General features: G+C 37.2%; 1 protein-coding gene across 1 annotated transcript in view; it reads left to right on the top strand.

Annotated features, from left to right (window-relative positions):
* The window catches only part of piezo1 (piezo type mechanosensitive ion channel component 1 (Er blood group)), a 158,170-nt gene that overhangs the window by 137,483 nt on the left and 2,052 nt on the right, over positions 1-18,635 (top strand). The window contains exons 40-50 of the mRNA XM_081358792.1: positions 1,110-1,227; positions 1,739-1,886; positions 2,982-3,196; positions 3,853-4,011; positions 5,998-6,145; positions 7,118-7,306; positions 7,387-7,479; positions 12,197-12,369; positions 13,208-13,330; positions 14,301-14,380; positions 16,824-17,010. Coding sequence (XP_081214918.1) covers positions 1,110-1,227; positions 1,739-1,886; positions 2,982-3,196; positions 3,853-4,011; positions 5,998-6,145; positions 7,118-7,306; positions 7,387-7,479; positions 12,197-12,369; positions 13,208-13,330; positions 14,301-14,380; positions 16,824-17,010 — 1,633 coding nt within the window. The remainder of the gene's footprint in view (positions 1-1,109; positions 1,228-1,738; positions 1,887-2,981; positions 3,197-3,852; positions 4,012-5,997; positions 6,146-7,117; positions 7,307-7,386; positions 7,480-12,196; positions 12,370-13,207; positions 13,331-14,300; positions 14,381-16,823; positions 17,011-18,635) is intronic.

The following is an 18,635-nucleotide window of genomic DNA, read 5'->3' as shown; positions in this document are numbered from 1 at the left end:
ATCACGCAATTGCGACTTTATTTCACGCAATTCTGACTTTATATCTCGCAATTCTGGCTTTATATCACGCAATTGCGACTTTATTTCACGCAATTCTGACTTTATATCACGCAATTGCGACTTTATTTCACGCAATTCTGACTTTATATCACGCAATTGCTACTTTATTTCACGCAATTCTGACTTTATATCTCGCTATTCTGACTTTATATCACGCAATTGCGACTTTATATCACGCAATTCTGACTTTATATCACGCAATTGCGACTTTATTTCACACAATTCTGACTTTATATCTCGCAATCCTGACTATATCACGCAATTGCGACTTTATTTCACGCAATTCTGACTTTATATCACGCAATTGCGACTTTATTTCACGCAATTCTGACTTTATATCACGCAATTGCAACTTTATTTCATGCAATTCTGACTTTATATCACGCAATTCTGACTTTATATCACGCAATTGCGACTTTATTTCACGCAATTCTGACTTTATAACACGCAATTCTGACTTTATATCACGCAATTGCGACTTTATTTCACGCAATTCTGACTTTATAACACGCAATTCTGACTTTATATCACGCAATTGCGACTTTATTTCACGCAATTCTGACTTTATATCACGCAATTCTGACTTTATATCACGCAATTGCGACTTTATTTCACGCAATTCTGACTTTATAACACGCAATTGCGACTTTTTTTCTCAGAATTGCGACTTTATTTCTCACAATTCTGACTTCATATCTCGCAATTCTGAGAAAAAAAGTCACAATTCTGACTTGATATATCGCAATTGTGAGAAAAAAAGTCAGAATTGTGAGATAAAAAGTCGCAATTATTATTATTTATTATTCAGTGGCGGAAACAAGCTTCCATATCATTGTATCCAGCTACAACAAAATGTTTGCAAAAAGACTAAAAAATTAATATGTTTGATTCAATATTTTTTTTTTTTTACTGTAATGGAAACTGGGTATCGATAAGCAGAATCGGAATCGCTCAAATCAACCCTATTTATATATGATTAATACCTTAATGATGTCTATAATATTGTACTGAGCCTGATCTGTGTGTTTCTTTGAACAATCCTGTCACAGACACTAAACAGAAAGAACCAAAGAAGAAGAAGAAGTCGAAGACGAAGCACGGCGAGGACACCAGTAAAAAACTCCTGAGTGCCGTTGAAGGAAAACTCAAAGGCCTTTTCTTATCCATGTAAGAATCCTGTTGCTTTTCTCTCAACCCGTCAGGAAAGAGCCGATCACAGTAGAGGCGCTTTGTTGTTGGCCAGCTAGAGTCAGAAATTAACATTTCCATTAATGGGAAATATTTTCCTCCTTAAATTTTTCTTTTAGGCATTGAATTGGCAAATTCTTTTCTTTTCTAAAGGAATTACTTTCAATTACTAGTGATGGGAGATTTTGAAACTCTTCGTGAAGCTTCGAAACCTTTGCGATTCATGTTTCGAACCAGTGATTCTGATTGATTTGTATGATTTAATTGCATTTAAAAGATTAAACCCTTAATTAAATATTTGCAATTGTTTTTTTCCCCCACTGTTTAAAAACAATATATATTCTGAATACTGATAAACTGATGATCGTAGTTGATATATAACATGCAGAGTCATGATACAGTTGAATATAATGTCTCTGCTGATTCTCGGGTCTTATCTCGTTGTGAAATGTCATATTTACGCTGTGACCGTCATTCATGTGTCACGCAGAGTGAAGAACGTGTACAAGCCGAGCTGTAGATTCTTCCAGAACATCTTGCACGCGGAGTATCAGACGGCCGCCGATGTGTACGCGCTCATGTTCCTCACGGATGTGGTGGACTTCATCATCGTCATCTTCGGTTTCTGGGCTTTCGGAGTGAGTACGATATCCCTAGTCAAATAATCCTAAAGGAATGCCTACAGGATTTGCATTTTGGAATGGCATAGTTTAGTATTCTCAATATGTGACCCTGGACCACAAAACCAGTCAAAAGAGTACATTTTTTTAATAATAAATTAAAAAAAGCTGAATAAATAAGTTTTCCATTGATGTATGGTTTGTTGGGATAGGACAATATTTGGTCGAGATATGACTATTTGAAAATCTGGAATCTGAGGGTGTAAAAAAATCGAAACATTGAGAAAATCTCCTTTAAAGTTGTTCATTTCTGTTGGCGACTGTGCAGCATTCACTCACACAAATACATGTTTTATATATTTACGGTAGGAAATTTACAAAATATCTTCATGGAACATGATCTGTACTTAATATCCTAATGATTTTTGGCATAAAAGAAAAATCAATAATGTTGACCCATACACTGTATTGTTGGCTATTGCCACAAATATACCCGTGCGACTCGAGACTGGTGTTGTGGGCCAGGGTCACATATGAGTTAAGACAACAAAAATGCTAAATGCAAATAATATAATCAAGGGTGCACATCTGGATCGCATGAGAGCACGTGTAGTGACTGACTAGTGATGATTTGACAAGTGCAAATACTGTATGACATTGACTGTATAAAGTGTGCACTGCAAAAAATGCTTTTCTTACTCAGTATTTTAGTTTTGTTTCCAGTCCAAATATCTAAAAATTCTTAAATCAAGATGCATTTACTAGATGAGTAAAATGGCACAAGATCGTATGTCCTGTTTTCTGAATTAATCAAAATTAAGTGAGTTGATGCTTAAAAAAAGCTAAATTATCTGCTAATGCAGTAAGAAAAATAATATTAATTCAAACAAGAACAAGATTATTTTTCTGACCCCATTGGCAGATCATTATTTGTGTCTTGCGCAGAAACTCACTTAATTTGTATTTATTTCCTCAGAAAACAAGACTTTTTACTACTTTAGTAAATGCATCTTGATTTAAGAAATGTTTGATATATGGACTGGAAACAAGTCTAAAATACTGAGTAGGAAAGCGTTTCCTGCAGTGTGAATATGAATGTTTGCTCTGTCGCAGAAACACTCGGCGGCTGCAGACATCGCCTCGTCTCTGTCCGAGGATCAGGTCCCCGAGGCGTTCCTCGTCATGCTCCTCATCCAGTTCAGCACCATGATCATCGATCGGGCCATTTACCTGCGGAAGAGCATCCTGGGAAAGCTCATCTTCCAGGTGATCCTGGTTTTCGGGATCCACCTGTGGATGTTCTTCATCCTCCCCGCTGTCACCGAGAGGTAAGCCAGGCTTGTGTTCGAGTGTATCATCCCACAGACAGCATGAGGCCTGCACAATATAATAACCGAAATATCGTAGATGTATATATCGTGATATGCGTATCGCAACGGCTCTTAATAACTGGAGTCATAAACATAAGACGAAGAGAAAATCACTCGCTGCTCTCGGCTGAATCACTTTTGTAGCTTTAATAAGAATCAGGATATATTTAATTCATACAGTGAATTTATTCAGACACCTTCAACATTTCTCACATTATCACAGTTTATTCGCTCTAGTTTAGAAAATGGTAATAAAATATGACAAGAATCAGTTGATATTTGACTGGTTTTGTCCGTCCTTCTGTTAGACTGTCTCACACCATGCAATGCTTCATTCTGTTCAGTCTGTGTGTAAAAAGAGCATTAGCAATTAAAGAAAACACACTTCAGCAAAACATGATCAGCTCAAAGTGTCTGAATAATATTTGCTCCCAAATGTGTATAAATGTCACTGGTAGTCACTGTATGAAGAGTGTTTGGGTATAATATGTCACAGTTTACTTTACTTTGCTCTCCTCACTTGAACTATAGTGTCCTGCACACACTAGTGAAAAATATACAAAATGGCATCTGGTGTCTGAATAATTATTGGTTTGACTGTATTATCTTCACAGGATGTTCAATCATAACTCAGTGGCCCAGCTCTGGTATTTCTTCAAGTGCATCTACTTCACGCTGTCGGCGTATCAGATCCGCTGTGGATATCCGTCACGAATCCTTGGAAACTTCCTCACCAAGAAGTTCAATCATCTCAACCTCTTCCTCTTCCAAGGGTAGGCATTTAATAATCTTCATTTTTCCAATATCCTAATTTCTTAGTCCTCTGGTGCTCTTCGGTCCTAAAATGTTACATTTGTGTTTTTCTTGTTGGAATATTTTGGAATGGTACGAAACTTGGTAAAGGTTTTGGCACTTGCTGTGTGAAGAAACCAAAAAAAATCATGGACATGATTCGAACAGGTTTAATGGTCCTGTAAAAATAGTCACTTGTGCTCCTCTCGGTCAAACACGAGCGCATTGTAAATGAACGAGAGACGAGTTTCCTCTAGTGGAAGCGTTTGGTACTGCAGCCGAACTACATCTCACTGAAAGCTCATTTACTGAGATATCAACCTCAACTTTGGAACACAACCTGTTTAAATTGATGGCTTTGGTTTTCTCACAGTTTTAGAGTAAAACATGCTTTTGAAAATATATATTTCATATAAAAATTGAAAATGTTTTTTTGCACATTTTTCATAACAATAAATGTAAGATTATGCAACTTTTTTTAAAGTTCACTTTTTAAAACTTTTTTTCACTTCAGCAATAATCTGCCAAGTGTCGTCATTGAAAAGAGATCAAACTTCAGTCTGTCGCTCTGAAGCATTCAAGATTTACAACAGTTTAAAGGTGTTGTATGTAGGATCCAGCGGCCTCTAGCGGTGATGTTTCAGATTGCAACAACAGTTCTCGTGCGCGTGCTCAAACTCAAGAGCGCGAACTCACCGGCGGCCACACTGAGACTTTCAACACAACGGAGAAAGCATCACACAACATGCTGGAAACTCATGTAAACTCCCACTGCAACATTACCATAATAGGCTACTTTTATCAGCTTGACATAGAACTAATGCTCCATGCTCGTACCATGATAACGTTACATCGACTGTATTTTGCCGACATGTGGTGTTATCTAGCATTATTTTACTAACTATTTGTGTATCTTTCACAATCAGCAATGTCAACATAGGTCAATGAGTGAAAACGAAAACGGTTAGTCAACTAGACTGGACAATTTCAGTGTAACAATAAGACAGTAGGAAGTAATATTACTGTACTGAACATGTCTGGAAATGTGTATTATAAACAATATGATAGTAGTGGGATGAGTGACGTTAGACAGTAGATCTAGTACATAAAATAAAAGTTACATCCTAAAGCACCTGCTTTTTGTTATCATGGAACAGTCTTTTGTATTCATTTCATGTCTTATGTATGTTATATTTTACCTTGCTATTTCAAAACGGAGGTCTCTCCATAATTCAAACGCTCTGCCGATGTTGATCCGTGTTTTCGTCCTGAGTCGATCCGATTGACGTTTGGCCTGACGAGCTTCAGCAGATATATATATATATATATATATATATATATATATTTTTTTTTTTTGGAGTTTGTGTTGGAGTCTGTGTTGTGCTGGAGGCAGGTCGTTTTTTGGTGTTATCAGACTCCATGTCGTTAGCTGCAGTGCAGTTGCAATAGACTGTAGGCTCGGGAGCGCGCATGCACATCACATCCGGTGGATTTCGCAGAAAATCCGACCCGGAGACTACACATAAAAATAGGAATACTGGCCTTCAGAGGTAATAGCAAAACACGAAAAGTGGATCAATGTAATGTGTGATTACAACCCCTTCACAGACGGGCAATAAAAAAAGGATTCATTTTATAAAAAAAGTTACATACAGCACCTTTAAGATGGAAATGTAATTTTCAGGTCTATGCTCAAAAAGTTATTATAAATACAGCGTAAATATAATTTAGTACCATAAGATCCCCTAAAAATACAACATATTAAATAAAAAACATTATCAAACTTAAATATAGTACATTAAATTCATTGAGCGATACGCGAAGAGCACCTGAGGGTTAAACGGACACCCAGACAGAAACACAGTGTCGGCCCAGATCCGGCCCACATCCGGGCCGTGTGGAATCATATGCACTATGTTTCTGTCTGGGTAAGATGAGAGTGAAATGAATTACCCATGTTTCCTCAGGTTCCGGCTGGTGCCGTTTTTAGTTGAGCTTCGGGCCGTGATGGACTGGGTTTGGACCGACACCACACTGTCTCTCTCCAACTGGATGTGTGTCGAGGACATCTACGCTAACATCTTCATCATCAAGTGCAGCCGTGAAACCGAAAAGGTAGCAGGTCCTGTTTAGCATGCGCAAAAATAATTTATCATACCTCAAATTTTGGATCAGTCAGTCTGTCAGATAAACTGCGGCACTTTCCACATATAGGAGACAATTCATGTCCCATAACTACTGACTATATAGATGTGTTTGATAAACTATTGTACCTAGCATCAAATATCAGTATTTTGTATTATATTTGTAATATTTAATGATCATGAATGTAAAATGTAAAAGCCCTGTTACTACTATATATATATATATATATATATATATATATATTTCAGTTTTAGATTGGTAAGATTATTATTATTTTTATTTTTTTGTGTGGAAAATATAGATAATTATTTTCTTATATAATTATAATTATAGATATAATAAATAAAGAAATTAATAGTTTTATTCAGTAAGGATGCATTAAATGGATTGAAAAATTGACAGTAAATACATTTATAATGTTACAAAAGCTTTCTCTTTCAGATAAATGCTGTTCTTTTGAACTTTCTATTCATCAAAGAACTGTTTTCAACATTAATAATAATCATAAATGTTTCTTGAGCATCAAATCATCATATTATTAGAGTGATTTCTGAAGGATCATGTGACACTGAAGACTGAAGTAATGATGCTGAACATTCAGCTTTGATCACAGGAATAAATTACATTTTAATATATATCCACATAGAAAACAGTTATTTTAAATATTCCATAATATTACTGCTTTTGCTGTACATTCAAATAAATGCAGCCGATCTAAAACAGAATTGCCCAAATAAAGCTTTTAAACTGTATTCACATTTTGGAAACAATGGCAAATCTCAGTTTATATAACATTTTATTTTTGAGTACCCGATCCCTCTTTTGTACCTTATTCATCTAAAGAGTTGAATCTTCGTCATTTGATTCTAATGTGTAAAAATAATAATGTATAATATGTATAATAATCTCATTTGTTCATGATTTCTGGGCTTCTCTCTGCAGAAATATCCCCAGCCCAAAGGACAAAAGAAGAAGAAGATCGTGAAGTACGGGATGGGCGGCATCATCATCCTCTTCCTCATCTGCATCATCTGGTTCCCGCTACTCTTCATCTCATTGGTTAAATCTGTAGTGGGCGTGGTCAACCATCCCGTTGATGTCACCGTAACAGTCAAGCTCGGAGGTTATGAGGTGAAACACAACTGGAATATTTCTGTAATGGTTTAGTACTTTGAGATCTGAGGTCTGAGATCTGATTGTTTCTCCCGCAGCCTTTATTCACGATGAGTGTTCAGCAACAGTCCATCCAGCCGTTCACCGAGCGCGAATACGGTCGCCTCTGCGATCAGTTCGGGAAAAATGCTGTAAGTGCTCATCTATATCTCTCATTCACACTGTAACACTGGCATATTAGATTATAGCAGAGAATGTCTAATAAGGGGAGAACTTCCACTCTCAGTAACTTACGACTTCTGAACTGGCTGCAGTTCCACTCTGGCTCCACATGAGGGCGCTCACAGGACGAGTGCAGAATGAATGGAGGTCTATGGCGCTATACCCCTCAAAATCCACTTTTCACAGGATATAATTTTTTGTCTAGTAATTTGAATGTTGTATTCGAAAGGAGATGCAAATAAATTACACATTGCTGGGTTTTTTAGAGTCACTTATTGCTTTAAAAAGTCTTTTAAAATGTCAATGACGTCATACACATCGTACGACCAGAGATACTGCTTTACGGCAGTCCTTCAGTCACTTTGGTGCTTTCGCGCTCTGCACTTCCTTTTCTCTCGAGGCATCGACAACACAGCTGACACAGGTAAACACACAACACAGCTGACACAGGCAAACACACAACACAGCTGACACAGGCAAACACACAACACAGCTGACACAGGCAAACACACAACACAGCTGACACAGGCAAACACACAACACAGCTGACACAGGCAAACACACAACACAGCTGACACAGGCAAACACACAACACAGCTGACACAGGCAAACACACAACACAGCTGACACAGGCAAACACACAACACAGCTGACACAGGCAAACACACAACACAGCTGACACAGGCAAACACAACACAGCTGACACAGGCAAACACACAACACAGCTGACACAGGTAAACACAACACAGCTGACACAGGCAAACACACAACACAGCTGACACAGGCAAACACACAACACAGCTGACACAGGCAAACACACAACACAGCTGACACAGGCAAACACACAACACAGCTGACACAGGCAAACACACAACACAGCTGACACAGGCAAACACACAACACAGCTGACACAGGCAAACACAACACAGCTGACACAGGCAAACACAACACAGCTGACACAGGCAAACACACAACACAGCTGACACAGGTAAACACACAACACAGCTGACACAGGTAAACACACAACACAGCTGACACAGGCAAACACACAACACAGCTGACACAGGCAAACACACAACACAGCTGACACAGGCAAACACACAACACAGCTGACACAGGCAAACACACAACACAGCTGACACAGGCAAACACACAACACAGCTGACACAGGCAAACACACAACACAGCTGACACAGGCAAACACACAACACAGCTGACACAGGCAAACACACAACACAGCTGACACAGGCAAACACACAACACAGCTGACACAGGCAAACACACAACACAGCTGACACAGGCAAACACACAACACAGCTGACACAGGCAAACACACAACACAGCTGACACAGGCAAACACACAACACAGCTGACACAGGCAAACACACAACACAGCTGACACAGGCAAACACACAACACAGCTGACACAGGTAAACACACAACACAGCTGACACAGGTAAACACACAACACAGCTGACACAGGCAAACACACAACACAGCTGACACAGGCAAACACACAACACAGCTGACACAGGCAAACACACAACACAGCTGACACAGGCAAACACACAACACAGCTGACACAGGCAAACACACAACACAGCTGACACAGGCAAACACACAACACAGCTGACACAGGCAAACACACAACACAGCTGACACAGGCAAACACACAACACAGCTGACACAGGCAAACACACAACACAGCTGACACAGGCAAACACACAACACAGCTGACACAGGCAAACACACAACACAGCTGACACAGGCAAACACACAACACAGCTGACACAGGCAAACACACAACACTGCTGACACAGGCAAACACACAACACAGCTGACACAGGGAAACACACAACACAGCTGACACAGGGAAACACACAACACAGCTGACACAGGCAAACACACAACACAGCTGACACAGGCAAACACACAACACAGCTGACACAGGCAAACACACAACACAGCTGACACAGGCAAACACACAACACAGCTGACACAGGCAAACACACAACACAGCTGACACAGGCAAACACACAACACAGCTGACACAGGCAAACACACAACAGAGCTGACACAGGCAAACACACAACACAGCTGACACAGGCAAACACACAACACAGCTGACACAGGCAAACACACAACACAGCTGACACAGGCAAACACACAACACAGCTGACACAGGCAAACACACAACAGAGCTGACACAGGCAAACACACAACACAGCTGACACAGGTAAACACACAACACAGCTGACACAGGCAAACACACAACAGAGCTGACACAGGTAAACACACAACACAGCTGACACAGGCAAACACACAACACAGCTGACACAGGCAAACACACAACACAGCTGACACAGGCAAACACACAACACAGCTGACACAGGCAAACACACAACAGAGCTGACACAGGTAAACACACAACACAGCTGACACAGGCAAACACACAACACAGCTGACACAGGCAAACACACAACACAGCTGACACAGGCAAACACAACACAGCTGACACAGGTAAACACACAACACAGCTGACACAGGTAAACACACAACACAGCTGACACAGGTAAACACACAACACAGCTGACACAGAGGTAAACACACAACACAGCTGACACAGGTAAACACACAACACAGCTGACACAGGCAAACACACAACACAGCTGACACAGGCAAACACACAACACAGCTGACACAGGCAAACACACAACACAGCTGACACAGGTAAACACACAACACAGCTGACACAGGTAAACACACAACACAGCTGACACAGGTAAACACACAACACAGCTGACACAGAGGTAAACACACAACACAGCTGACACAGAGGTAAACCCACGTGCTAGAAGAGTTTTTGTTTTGTTGTTTTAAAAGACCATCAAGCGGTATCTCTGGTCGTAATCAGTCCTTCACTGACCAATCAGCGTTCATTAGCAGAATGCTAGCGTGTTATGGGCAACAACAACTCAACCTGTAAGAAATCAAAAGGACACAAGTACTCGTTCATTCAACTTTCGACCTATAACCCATGTTGAACTTGCAAAACCTACAATCAAATCTGAGATTTCTCAACGGCAATCGGGTGAAAGAGACGAATTTAGCCGTCTAGCCCCATAGACTCCCATTCATTCTGCACTCATGGGCGATCGCCCCCAGTGGAACTACAACCAAAATTCGGTACAATAGGACTTAATAGGGAGTGGCCAGGCTCTCCGTAGACGGGCTCTGGTTATAGTCACGAAAAATCGTTCTTTTTTTTTCTTTCTTTTTCTTTAATCGAACAGTTTGTTGAACAATCAGTTCGGGAAAAAAATCTGTAAGTGCACGTCACTATCTATTAGATAATAGTCAGGAGAAATCTTTTTTATATACATTTTTTTTATATAAGTCAAACATTTAGACAAAAAAAAGTTTGCATATGGATTTCTGTTGAGGATTATATTTGATACATCAGGCTTTTATGGCTCATATAGTCTCATATGGAGAAAAAAAAAAATATATATAAAAATATAAATAAAAACAGAAAGTCACAAGACGTGTTTTTTAAAAGTTGAACTTCTTTTAACTTTTCATGGCTCTCTAAACATGCGTCTCTCTCTTTCACTGGCCAAACACGTCCGTCTAGCGCATGTTTGCTTAGAAAACACTGGAAAATCTGTGAGAACAGCTGTTGCTTTTGACGTAACCTAAAACCGGATAGGCTAACAAAAACTCTTTTATCATCATCATCATCTCGTGTGCCACTGATAAGGTTGCTTGACGCTCACCTGAAATTGTAATTGCATTCGAATATGGATTTTTATTTATAATTCGACAAATAATCGAAATTCGAATTTTATTTTAGCAGCCCAATCATCCACATCCTCAAATTAGAGGATTCTATGTAAAGTGATTTAGAGCGCATGGAAGTTGAAAGAGAAAATTCAATGGTTGAAAATTGCTAAAACAACTTTTACTAAATGCCAATCTGAACAAATGATAAATAAATTCTGTGACCAGAGAAACATAGGCTATCGTGTATCATATACTAGGTTTAAAACATTTAAAGTCCTCCTGTAGTCAATTATTTTATCCCTTAAAACTCATCTTTGATCACCAAAATGACATATTTAAGTGTTTTTTCCTTGAAAAAAAATTCTTTATGCCTTAAAATATCTTGAATGTAACTCGACACCCTTTCCTCATTTAGTATGCGTGGTGCTATGAATATGCAAATGAGCCCCGCCTCCACTCACTCGCTCAGCTCAGAGATCCACTGGTTGACGATCACACGTTGATCTGATTGGTTACAAGGTAGTTTGTGACGTCAGAAACACCAGCGATTTCAAAGCGTGTTTTTGAGACTGTCTTTGGTTCACTGCAGTTTTAAGGAGGAAATACTCAGCAATGCTGTCGACTTATGAACTTACACATGGTTTGTCTTAAAGCAGATTAAAAACACCACATAGACATATAAACAACTTTTAAAGCTGGATTTTCACCACAGGGAGACTTTAAATAGACATATCAAATAGTAGAAAATGCGTATGATTCAGTATTTTACTTGATAGCTGTTTGTTTCCGCTAGATTTAACAGTGAAATGTGTCCACTTGATATTTCTCTCTCCAAAGCTCTGATTTCTGAGAGACAAGCAGCTTTGATTTGATAACGATGGGGTTTAATGTGTCCGTCCACAGGTGGCCATGCAGTTCATCACCCTGTACAGTTACGAGGACATCGTGACGGCCCAGATCGAGGGCAGCTCGGGGTCGGTGTGGCAGATCAGTCCTCCCAGCCGAGGCGAGCTCATCAAGGAGCTGCTCGACAGCACCGGGGACATGACGCTCCGGCTCGACTGGATCTTACAGCGGTCAGTGTCACGGAGAGAGAGAGCTTCAGCCTCTGGGGCTCTTCGTGTGTCGGTCAAAAATTACAGAATTTTTTTTTTTTTTTTTCATGTTTTTGATATTTTGTATTTTTAGTTGATTTTTTTATTTTATACTAAATTATATTTACACTGTATTTATAATCCATTTATTCACTTTTTGAGCATAGACCTGAAAATTACATTTCTAAATTAAACTGTCGTACATCTTGAATGCTTTAGAGACGACAGATTTAAGTTTGATCTCTTTTCAAAGACGACACTTGGCAGATTATTGCTGAAGTGAAAAAAGTTTTAAAAAGTGAACTTAAAAAAAAAGTAACAGAACTGCATGTGTATTGTTATGAAAAATGCACAAAAATACTATTTTCAAATTTTATATGAAATATATATTTTCAAAAACATGTTTTACTCTAAAACTGTGAGAAAATCAAAGCCATAAATCTAAACCAGTCATCTTCCAAATTTGAGGTTGATGTCTCAATAAATGATCTTTCAGTGAGATGTTGTTCGGCTGCAGTACCAAACGCTTCCACTAGAGGAAACTCCTCTCCCGTTCATTTCCAATGCGCTCGTGTTTGACCGCGAGGAGCACAAGTGACTTTTTTTTCAGGACCATTTAACCTGTTCGAATCATGTCCATGATTTTTTTGTGTGTTCACATAATAAGTGCCAAAACCTTTACCAAGTTTCGTAACATTCTGATGAAGAATAATTCTAAAAAAAACAAAACGTAAAATTTTTCGGTCAAAAATGACCGAAGAGCATCAGCTTCTGGTGGAGCCCAGTACGTCATGCTCATTATGTGTCTTGTGTCTGAAAGGGACCTTGGGAAGGGCGGGACAGTGGAACACACGTTCGACCGGCACTCCATCAGTTTGGCGAAGGAGAACCCGGTTAGAGCCGACCTGGCCTCGCTTCTGCTGGGGAACCGGAAGGAACCGGTGTAAGTTTGATCATCCTAGAGACACTTCTCATTGCACAAATCACAATATACTCTCCCACAATTCATGACATGTAATTTACTAGAGGTTCTGACAAAATGTTAATAAATATTTAATTAATTTGACAAAAAAAAAAAGTTGTGTGAATAATTCAATGACTCACTCATAAATACATCACTAGTTTCATGGTGAATGAATCAGCGCTTTTGAGCGAATCTCTTGAATTAATGATTCAATGACAAATACACTTTTTTAACAGTCTCTTGTCGCCACCTACTGGTGTAACGATGTAATTAATACAATCTTAAAGGGATAGTTCACCCAAAAATGAAAATGCTGTCCTCATTTACTCTCCCTCATGTTGTTCAAAACCTGTATGACTTTCTTTCTTCTGCTGAACACAAAAGAAGATATTTTGAAGAAAGTCGGTAACCAAACGACTGATGGACCCCATTGACTTCCATAGTAGGAAAAAAAATACTATGGATGTCAATGGGGACCAGCAACTGTTTAATTACCAACCTTCTTTAAAATATCTTCTTTTGTGTTCAGCAGAAGAAAGGAAATAATACAGGTTTGGAACAACATGAGGGTGAGTAAATGAGGACAGCATTTTCATTTTTGGGTGAACTATCCCTTTAATTTGAAGTGTCAAGTTACTTTCAAAAGTTAATTCCCTCAGTACTTCTGTGATCATTTGAATTATTGTAAGACAGAAATAATGATACTGTGTGGTTGAACAGACTGTCATAAAGGAATAAGATCACGATCTTTTAACAAAGTAATACTATTTCAGTGTTTCTACTTCAAAATTTCACATTTAATTCAATGTGTCTTTTAAATGTTTGTGAAATGTGCTAGCAGTTTCTAAGTGAAAACTGTTTGAAAGTAAATCCTACACCATTTTTGGTCACTCATATTTGGCAAGTATCTATGTTTCTGGTTTGTATCATCTCTGTAATTCTCTCCTAGGCTTGTGCCGCACATGTTCCCTAACTACATCCGAGCACCTAATGGAGCTGAAGCCAAACCCGTCAGCCAGCTGTATAATGGTAATACTCTTGTGACTTTCCCCCTTAATATGTTTCTAGTGAACTGAGGGATTTCCACCCTGTTGTAATCAAAATTATTCAACCAACCCCCATTACAAATCAGGTTTACTGGCAAAATGCAGACTTTCAGCTGTTTGCAATGAACAAATCAAACAAAAGTAATTTAAATAGCTCAACACAATACATGTTTCAAGTGGTTTCCCCAAATTCAACTGAAAATGCAACTTTTAATGACTTCTGCAGTCTCAAAATTATTCAACCCCCTGAATAAAGTCCCTCACAACAGCACAAATCTGCAAAACAGATCAGATTGTCTCAGACACACCTGATGCAATTAATCAAGGGCTTCATTAGTTGTGCCAGGTGTGCTTGAGCTAGAACACATGAAAACTCTGAACTGGTGAGGTTTAACTGTTACGTTTGACTGCATGTTAGTAAAAGCAATAATCAGAAGCAGATCTAGTCCAACAAGACCAAATACATTAACGTTTCCATTTTCAATACCATGCTAAAACTATTCAAAGAGTTGCCATGATTAAATGTGTGTATATATATATATACACACTGTCTTTCAAAAGTTTTGGATCGGTAAGATTTTTAATGTTTTTGAAAGAAGTCTCTTCTGCTCATCAGGGCTGCATATATTTGATTAAAAAAACTAAACAAACAGAAATAATGTGAAATATTATTACGATATAAAGGTTTTTTTTATAAAAGAGGATAAAAGAGTTTTTTTTATTATTTTTATTTGAAGATGTTCTAAAGTGTAATTTATTCCTGTGATCAAAGCTGCATCATCATTACTCCAGTCTTCAGTGTCACATGATCCTTCAGAAATCACTCTAATATGATGATTTGATGCTCAAGAAACATTTATGATTATTATCAGTGTTGAAAACAGTTGTGTACGTTTTTATTTCAGGATTCTTTGATGAATATAAAGTTCAAAAGAACAGCATTTATATGAAATTGAATATTGGGTAACATTATAAATGTCTTTACTGTCACTTTTGATTAATTTAATGCATCCTTGCTGAATAAAAGTATTAATTTCTTTAATTTCTTTCCAAAAAAAAAATTCTCACTGACCCCAAACTTTTGACACTATAGTGTTAAATGTTACAAAAGCTTTAGATTTCAGATAAATGCTGTTCTTTTGAACTTTCTATTCATCAAAGAATCCTGATTTTTTTTTTTAAATAACTGTTTTCAACACTGATAATAATCATAAATGTTTCTTGAGCATAAAATCATCATATTAGAGTGATTTCTGAAGGATCATGTGACACTGAAGACTGGAGTAATGATGCTGAACATTCAGCTTTGATCACAGGAATAAATTACACTTTACTGTATATTCACATAGAAAACAGCTGATTTAAATAGCAATAATATTTCAAAGTATTTCTATTTTTTTTTTTTTTTTTTATTAAATAAATGCAGCCTTGGTGAGCACAAGAGACTTCTTTTAAAAACATTAAAAATCTTAAATCTTTTGAATCGAAGTGTATATATATCTATCACACCCTATTCGATTTTTTTCCTCAGTAAAATATATGATAGTTTTACTCTCGAGCAGTGTTGTGTGTAACTCATTACAAGTAACTTGAGTTACGTAATCAGATTACTTTTTCAAAATAACAAAATATCTGAGTTACTTTTTCAAATAAGTAACGCTAGTTACTTTCACATTTATTGACTGACAGCTCTCCTGTCCCCATTGTTGAAAGAAATAAAGTGAGGTGAGGTGTGTGTGTGTGTGTGTAAACATGATGGTTATTTTACTTCTAAACTAAATGTGAACATACATTTAGTCTCACTTGCACGAAAACCTTCAATATTCCTCAAAATGAATAAAAACAGTAAAATGCAATCTCAGAATTTTACGCAAAACTTTTATAATTAACTATATTGAATTACACAAATATACTTTATGTATTTAATCTCACTTTATTAACCAATGTCTTTGCTGCTGACCTTCAATGATCTAATTCAAACTTAATAATAAGAAAAAAATACTTTAGATTAGATTTAGAAATAAGAGTGTTGAACTATTGTTTCTTAATCCAGAACAGCAGCAGAAGCTGAAAGGTTTGCTTGAGCCTCTACTGTACTCTACTGTACACGCATAAATATGCATTTCCTTCAGCCTGAGGCTTATTCATTTCACTTTTGGTGTGAAAGGGCCTTTAACATTTGCCAAAATATAACTTTTTTTGTTGTTATTAAAAAACAAACAAGCAAGCCCAGCCCAGGTGAGAAAAACTAACGCAAAAGTTATTAAAATGCATTACTTTTCATAAAAAGTAACTAAGTAACACAATTAGTTACTTTTTTTGTGAGTAACGCAATATTGTAATGCATTACTTTTCAAAGCACCGTTCCCCAACACTGCTGGTGGTCAGTTAGTGATGGTAACGCTGGTGTTGTGGTTCTCCTGCAGGAGGAGAGGAGGGATATCAGAACGTGACTCTGTCTCTGAAGAGAGCAGCTTCGGTGAACATCACAGGAGCTCAGGAGTGGTGGGACATCAGGATCGCCGGCTGCCAGGAATCCTGCGACGTCTTACCGATGGTTATCTTTAACGATAAAGTTAGTCCTCCGAGTCTGGGCTTCCTCGCAGGATACGGGTAAACCATTCCTTTCATGAGATTCAGCGCAGGCTTTTTATTAGGGATGCACTGATATGAACATTTTGGCCGATACCGACCATTTTTTATGTCTGAAAGCCGATAACCGATATATTAGCCGATAAATCCAAATTTTTAGCCTGATTACAAAAGCAAAAATCTAACCGTTAAAGCACATGATAATTTTATGTAGCCGATATGACAGACTTGTGCTGCACGTTGCATTTTACTGTATTTTCCTTTTTTTTTTAAAAGTGATTTCAATCATATTTCAAGCAATTAAATAAAAAAAAATCATGTTGAACAGTTCGCATCTGAAGTGTCTCAGCTGAAGGAAATAATACATTTATCACTTTAACATTAAAAATGAACATATATCGGCCGATACCGATATTATTAAAAATGAACATACTGTATATCAGCCGATAACATTAAAAATTAACATATATCAGCCGATAACATTAAAAATTAACATATATCGGCCGATAACATTAAAAATGAACATATAACGGCCTATAACGCTAACATTAAAAATGAACATATATCAGCCAATACTGATAACATTAAAAATTATATCAGCCGATAACATTACAAATTAACATATATCGGCTGATTACATTAAAAATGAACATATATCGTCCAAGACCAATAACAATAAAAATGAACATATATTGGCTGATAACATTGAAAATGAACATATATTGGCTGTTACCGATAACATTAAAAATGAACATATATTGGCCGATAACATTAAAAATGAACATATATTGGCGCGATATCATTAAAAATGAACATATATTGGCCGATAACATTAAAAATGAACATATATTGGCCGATATCATTACAAATGAACATATATTGGCCGATATCATTGAAAATGAACATATATTAGCCAATACCATTAAAAATTAACATATATCGGCCGATATCATTAAAAATTAACATATTGGCCGATAACATATATTGGCCGATATCACTGAAAATGAACATATATTGGCTGTTACCGATAACATTAAAAATGAACATTTATCGGCCGATATCATTAAAAATGAACATATATTGGCCGATAACATTAAAAATGAACATATATTGGCCAATAACATTAAAAATTAACATATATCGGCCGATTTCATTAAAAATGAACATATATCGGCCGATAACATTGAAAATGAACATATATTGGCCGATAACATTAAAAATGAACATATATTGGCCGATAACATTAAAAATTAACATATATTGGCCGATAACAATAAAAATTAACATATATTGGCCAATAACATTAAAAATTAACATATATCGGCCGATATCATTAAAAATGAACATATATTGGCCGATAACATTGAAAATGAACATATATTGGCCGATAACATTAAAAATGAACATATATTGGCCAATAACATTAAAAATTAACATATATCGGCCGATATCATTAAAAATGAACATATATTGGCCGATAACATTGAAAATGAACATATATTGGCCGATAACATTAAAAATGAACATATATTGGCCAATAACATTGAAAATGAACATATATTGGCCGATATAAAACATTGAAAATGAACATATATCGGCCGATAACATTAAAAATGATACCGATAACATTAAAAATGAACATATAT

This window comes from Scardinius erythrophthalmus (assembly GCF_964197995.2).
Source record: "Scardinius erythrophthalmus genome assembly, chromosome: 2".
Classification (NCBI taxonomy): domain Eukaryota; kingdom Metazoa; phylum Chordata; class Actinopteri; order Cypriniformes; family Leuciscidae; genus Scardinius; species Scardinius erythrophthalmus.
The sequence above is the reverse complement of the archived record's forward strand: the minus strand, read 5'-3'. Positions and strand labels throughout refer to the sequence as shown.